The sequence below is a fragment of the Syngnathoides biaculeatus genome, chromosome 8 (genome assembly GCF_019802595.1).
Source record: "Syngnathoides biaculeatus isolate LvHL_M chromosome 8, ASM1980259v1, whole genome shotgun sequence".
Taxonomy (NCBI): Eukaryota; Metazoa; Chordata; class Actinopteri; order Syngnathiformes; family Syngnathidae; genus Syngnathoides; species Syngnathoides biaculeatus.
In genome coordinates, this window is record NC_084647.1 from 31,327,393 (window position 1) to 31,333,392 (window position 6,000).

At 38.2% G+C, this 6,000-nt stretch overlaps 1 protein-coding gene across 7 annotated transcripts in view; it reads right to left on the minus strand.

The window, feature by feature from the left end:
• The window catches only part of nf1a (neurofibromin 1a), a 261,091-nt gene that overhangs the window by 115,600 nt on the left and 139,491 nt on the right, over nt 1–6,000 (minus strand). Inside the window, exon 30 of one of the 7 annotated variants that reach the window (XM_061826402.1) lies at nt 1,314–1,880. The exons of the other annotated variants lie outside the window; for them this stretch is intronic. Within the exon in view, the coding sequence (XP_061682386.1) occupies nt 1,719–1,880 (162 nt within the window). The 3' untranslated portion in view covers nt 1,314–1,718. Of the gene's footprint in view, nt 1–1,313; nt 1,881–6,000 lie in introns of those variants that run through there. 7 annotated transcript variants of the gene reach the window in all.

Genomic DNA, 6,000 nt, shown 5'->3' on the forward strand with positions numbered 1-6,000 from the left:
TATATATGTAGTATGAGCAATAACATGGGCGAGGTTCATGGCTAATGAGGCACTAAGAGTTAGATTCACAAATGAGAACCATACCAACCAACCCATAAGATATAGTAATAGGACCGCGACTTTCTCCTCCTTCAATGCATTACATGTTGAGAATTTCACTGATCACCCAACTCAGTGGGAACAACATTGCAGGATTTAATTTTTGCCATCGAAAAATTGTTGGGTTAGGTCCCCAAATCCTTTTAGGTGTCAAGATCAATGCCTTTGTCCAAGGGCAAGAGTTCTCAAACTGGAGTCAATGGACTGCCTGGGGTCTAAGAATCATAGCTTGGGGTTCTGCAAAATAATTTGCACACTTATTTTAAAAAGTACATCCCTATTGAACCTAGACATAACTGCAACCAAGCCAGCTGTTGAGACCAGTGGTCGAGTGGACCCTTTTCTGAGAGAATGTGGATGCTCTTTTTTGAAGCGATAGTTTGTTTTCCCTTTTTACACTGATGATGAAGCTAAAACTTTCATTTTTTCTAATATGCTTTTGGTCAACTACATTGACACCATTCTTGTGTTATGTACATGTAGAAACCTGTAATTAGAGTTATTCAAGTGCCCCCAACATATTAGTATATTCACAACACAGTTATGGAGTGTGTTCTTGTTACCTCATAGCCTGCAGCATCAAACAAAGGATGCCCAATCCTATATATGTACTATGATCAATAACAAGGGCAAGGTTCATGGTTGATGAGGCACTAACATTATGAGTTAGATTCACAAAAAGGAACCAAGCTTGCAAATTTGCCATTAAATTGGGAGGGATTTAAAAAACAAAAAAAATGTACCTGATATTCATAGTTTGTTTACCTTCGTGCTCCAATGAGCTTCCTTCCTTTATTTATCAATGATTTAGTCGTGCAGTTTTGAGGAAAATCATGAAGGTTAGCTATAATCTCTTCCATGTTTGGCTCAGATTTGTACCAAAATTTATGAAACAACAGACTGCAGCTGCGCACTTGACTTTGGAATTTCAGAGCGCATTCCCTGCATTGAAGAATGGCAGTCAAGCCTTCCTCCATTTCGCCCACGGCATTTACTGTACAAGTCCACCAAAACAGTAGTCTGAAATCATTTGGCCAGCTCCTCTCCCATTGGAGGTGCTTTATGGTGTCACTGCATTGCAGCCCTAGAATACAATATTTTTTGATCTGAGGATTCAGCACTATGCATCAGATGCCCTTTGTATGTATCGCGACAGACACATCCCAAAAAATTTAATATCATGGAAAGGTTTATTTTTATTACGTTCAGGGCCCATAATTTAAACAATGTACAGTGGTACATTAGTGGCAACTCACGAAAGTCTCTATTAATGAAAGTTTCAGGTTATGAAAAACGGAAACTTTTAGTCTCAGGTTATGAAAAGAAATTCAGGATATGAAAGGAAAAAAATGGTGCTGGATTCAATCGAACGTAAACATCCTGTACAGTATCTGTACTTTCAAAACAATGTTAATGTTTAATACTTGGTCGGGAATCCCTTTGCTTTAATTACTGCCTCGATGCGCCGTGGCATTAAGCAATCAGACTGTGACATTGCCTGGGAGAGTTATGGAAGCCCAGATTTCCTGGATAATTGCTGTGATTTGCTCTTTGTTTTTGGGTCTGGTGCCTCTCATTTTGCTCTTAATAATACCCCATAGATCCAGCGAGTGGTCTGGTCAGTCAAGCACTTTGATGACATGGGCATCAAACCAGGTTTTGGTGCCGCTGGTGGTATTGCCAAGGTCTTGATCGAAGATGAAATCTGCATCCCCACACAGATCCTCAGCAGAAGAAATCGTTAACTCTTCTAAAATATTCTGGTAGAGGGTTGGAGTCACCTTGAATTTAAGAAAGCAAAGTTTACCAAAACCTGCACTGGACATTGCACCCCAAATCATGACTGGCTGTGGCTATATCACATTGGACTTGGACAAGTGACTCAGTAAGAAGTGGCTTGCCCGAGGAACAGGCAGTTAGTCTAAATGTGGTGGTTTTTGAATTTTGAAGGTGCTAGATTCTTCATTCTTCTCTGATAATACGCTGAAGCCCACGGTCATCTCTTTTGCAGCTACATCTTTTCCTGCCAGATTTTGTCCTTTAACTATACTTTTCCATTGATATGTGTGGACACATCACTCTGTGAACAGCCAGCCTCCTGAGCTATCAACATTTGTGGCTTACCCATCCTATAGTGGGTATCGATTATGGTCTTCTGGGCAGTTGTTAAGTCTGCAGGCTTCTCCATATTAAACTCAACTGAGAAAGTTGAACTAAACTGAAGCAATTTAATGACATCTGGGGAAACCAGTGGAGGTGCTTTAAGTTGAGCAAATGAATTGTGTGTAACACTCAGTTTAAAACATTTATGGCGAGCAAAATCTGAGATTTCTTCAAAGTATGCATTTTTTTGCAATTCTTGATTCTGCGGGGTTTCTGAGCTGTAAACTCAAAATATGAAGAGAAAGAAAGAAAGAAAATACTTGATGTTGCTTAAATTGTGGACCCTGAATGTACAGTGTATGAAAATTTTACTTTTTGAATGGAATTATAGAAATGAACTTTTCCATGATTTTCAAATTTTTGGGAAAAGGTCTATACACAATGAATAGGAAAGTCAAGGGTGTCAAAAGGCCTTGGTGAGTGCAGTATAAAAAGGCCTGAAACCTTTGGTGCTCACTGATGCATTTGAATTTAAAATCTATGAAATCAATTTTAAAAAAGAGGCTCAGCCTCCTCTGCATTCCCTCACTGCACGTTCCTGAGTGTGATGTTCATGTATATGAGCCCTCTATTTTATAATACTTATCCGCGTCATGTATGTGCTTATCATGATTTATTCATAATGGAAATCAATGCATGTCAGTATCTCTAACATAGCTGCTTTATATCACTGTATAATAGCTAAATATACACAGTCTTGTGAAAATAAAGTTATTTGGTCATATGACATTTTACAGTGGGTATAGAAAGTCTACACAACTTTAAATTCCATATTTTGGTGATGTAAAAAAAAATTGAAAATTTCAAAACTTTTTCCAACCTATAAATAAAAAAAAAAAAAGCATTAAATCTTTTGTAAAGGGGTAGTAAAAATAGACACTGGACAGCCTGTTATAATTAGGGAGTGCCTCTGTTCAGAATTAAACAATTGCAATCAAACGTGTTAAAGTGCCATGAAACGTCTATCTTGGCACCCTACTCCCATTACCCCAAAATATGAAGGCGGCGGCCAATTATTCTCACATCTAGTTAACAGCAAGTAACTGCGAAAAATTCCTGCAGCTCCTTCAATAATGCTGTTTGCCTTTCTTCACTTGTGTTCCATGGTGTACCTTTTGTATCCTTCTCTACCTTCAAACAATTAAATCCCTGTGATGCAGTGCAAAATCTGTGTACCATGGCTTGTGCTTTAAGATGTGACTAGAGCAATGTCAAAAAAAGCCTACGATAACAGTTATCAACAGGGATCATCATCAGTAGTTTAAGAGGTTGTAGGTGTGGGTTGAGCCCAATTAACGTGTTTGAATGTGAACAATTCTGAACAGAGCCACATCCCGAAAATGAAGAAAGGTGCACACAATCTCATTTACTTTTACAAATCCAAATTCCAATGATGTTGGGACGTTGTGGAAAAAAAAAAAAAAAAAAAAGATTTGCAAATCATATTCAACCTATATATAATTGAATAGACTACAAAGACAATACTGAATGTTAAAACTGAAAAATATATTTTTAGCAAATAACGGTTAACTTGGAAATTTATGGCTGCAACATTTTCCGAAAAAACAAAAAAACTGATCACAGATCAGTGAGTTTAAAAAAAAAAAATTCAATAACCGATCACCGAGACGACTACAGGATGGCACAATGAGTTTTTAAATGACCTGTTCATTACTTTGCAGTTGAAGCTAGAAATTCACTTACACTGCGCAAAAACATTTCATTTTTTCACTCGCTGTCTGAAGTCAAATCAGACTGAACCCCTCCTGTTTCACCTCAGTCAGCATCACACAAATTTTTATTTTGTTAAATTCTTGAAATGATAGAAAAATCAAAAGAAATGGGCCAGCAAATAAGAGAAAGAATTGTGGAGCTTGATACGTCTGGTTCATCCATAGGTGCAATTTCCAGGTGCTTTATGGTGCCTGTTCAAACAATTAGACAAGTATAAACATCATGCGACTCTCCAGCCATCACACCGCTCAGGAAGGAGACTCCCTGGAAATGAACTTTTTTGGGTCGGAAATGTGCGAATCAAGCCCAGAACATAAGCTAAATAACCTTGTGAAGATGCTGGTAAGAGTCATTAGTCACATTGAAATTAGTTCTGCACAGACATGAGCTGAAAGGCCACTCATTGAGAATTAAACCTTTACTCCTACAGAAACATAATAAAGTCAGAATACAGTTTGTAAAATGACAGCAAGACACAGATCTTAACTTCTGCAGACACACCCTGTAGTATTATGAAACTAAAGTGGAGCTGTTTGGTCATTATGATCATTACATCTGGAGGAAAAAGGGGAAACACCACACCAACATTGAAGCATGGAGGTGGCAGCATCATGATGTGGGGCTGTTTTGCTGTAGAAGAAATTGGAGCTCTGAAGGCAATATCTCGAGACATCAGACAGAAATCTAAAACTTGGGCTCAAATGAGTCTTCATACTGACAATGACCCTAAGCATACTGACAAAAGATTAAAAAGTGGCTTGAGGAAAAAGTCAAAGTCCTGGAGTAGCCATCACAAAGCTCTGTTCTGAATCCCATCAAAAATTTGTGGGCAGATCTGAAAAGGCATGTGCAAGCAAGGCAACCAACAAACCTGACTCAGTAACACCGGTTCTGTCAGAAAGAATCATCCAGGATCCCAGCAGAGCATGAGGAGAATCCTGTGGAAGGCTACTCGATACTAAGGAAATATAAGTAAACGTTTGTCTGAAGAAAATACATTCTGCAAGAAATTCTCGCTTTCATTATTGTGGCATTTAACAAAATTGAATAATTTTGGAGATACTGACTAACCTGAAAAGGAGCAGTTAAGTGTAATTTGACTTGACAAAAAATGAAAATGTATGTAAATTTGTGGCTTCAAGTGTACACATTTGCGTATTTGATAAAATATCTCCTCATGTATTCTATCTATTAATCAATGTTCACATAAATGTTATTCTATTTGATGGCAGTAAGTACATAGAGCAATTAATGTATTTATGGTTTGTTTGTTGTGTGCTGTAAGATTTTGCAATTGTAAAGTATTTCATTTGGCTCCAAAAAGTTGCAACTCACTGCTCAGGTCAGATCATGTGCTGCCATCTGTTGCATTTTTAAAAACCACTACGAGCGCTAGCACTAGCTTGCTAGGCTACGCAATATGTTACCAGCTTGTGAGCGGTATCATACTAAAAGTGCAAGAACATAGCTCAAGCAAGCTTTACACAAGCGTCCTCCCCTGTCCCGAGTACCGGTGACCCATTCCCCATTTGCTTCATAAACAGAAGGCGTGATCCACTCGTGTTGTCATCCTCATGGTATTGAGAGTATCAATTTGAATTTGAGTTCACAAGCTAAAGTCCAATACAATAATCCGTCGTTTTTCGGTCAATTGGTACCAGACCCACCCACGAAAAGTGAAAAACCACAAAGTAGGGGTAAACTGCTTTTTTTTTTGTCCTTGTCGTCTTGCTGGGAATGCCGCATTATACCCTATCAATGCGGCTTCTATGGAAGTAAATTAGTGCCACCAGGATTTAAATTTGAAATGCCTCAGAAAACAGGATTTGCATTTGAAATGTAAAGTGAAGACATTTTCAATAGTTGCTACAATTTGCTGTCTGAAATTCAACCGGCTACAATTCGCTGTCTGAAATTCAACCGGCTACAATTCGCTGTCTGAAATTCAACTGGCTACAACTTGCTGTCTAAAATTCATATTTAAAGTTCAGACATGCGAGAATG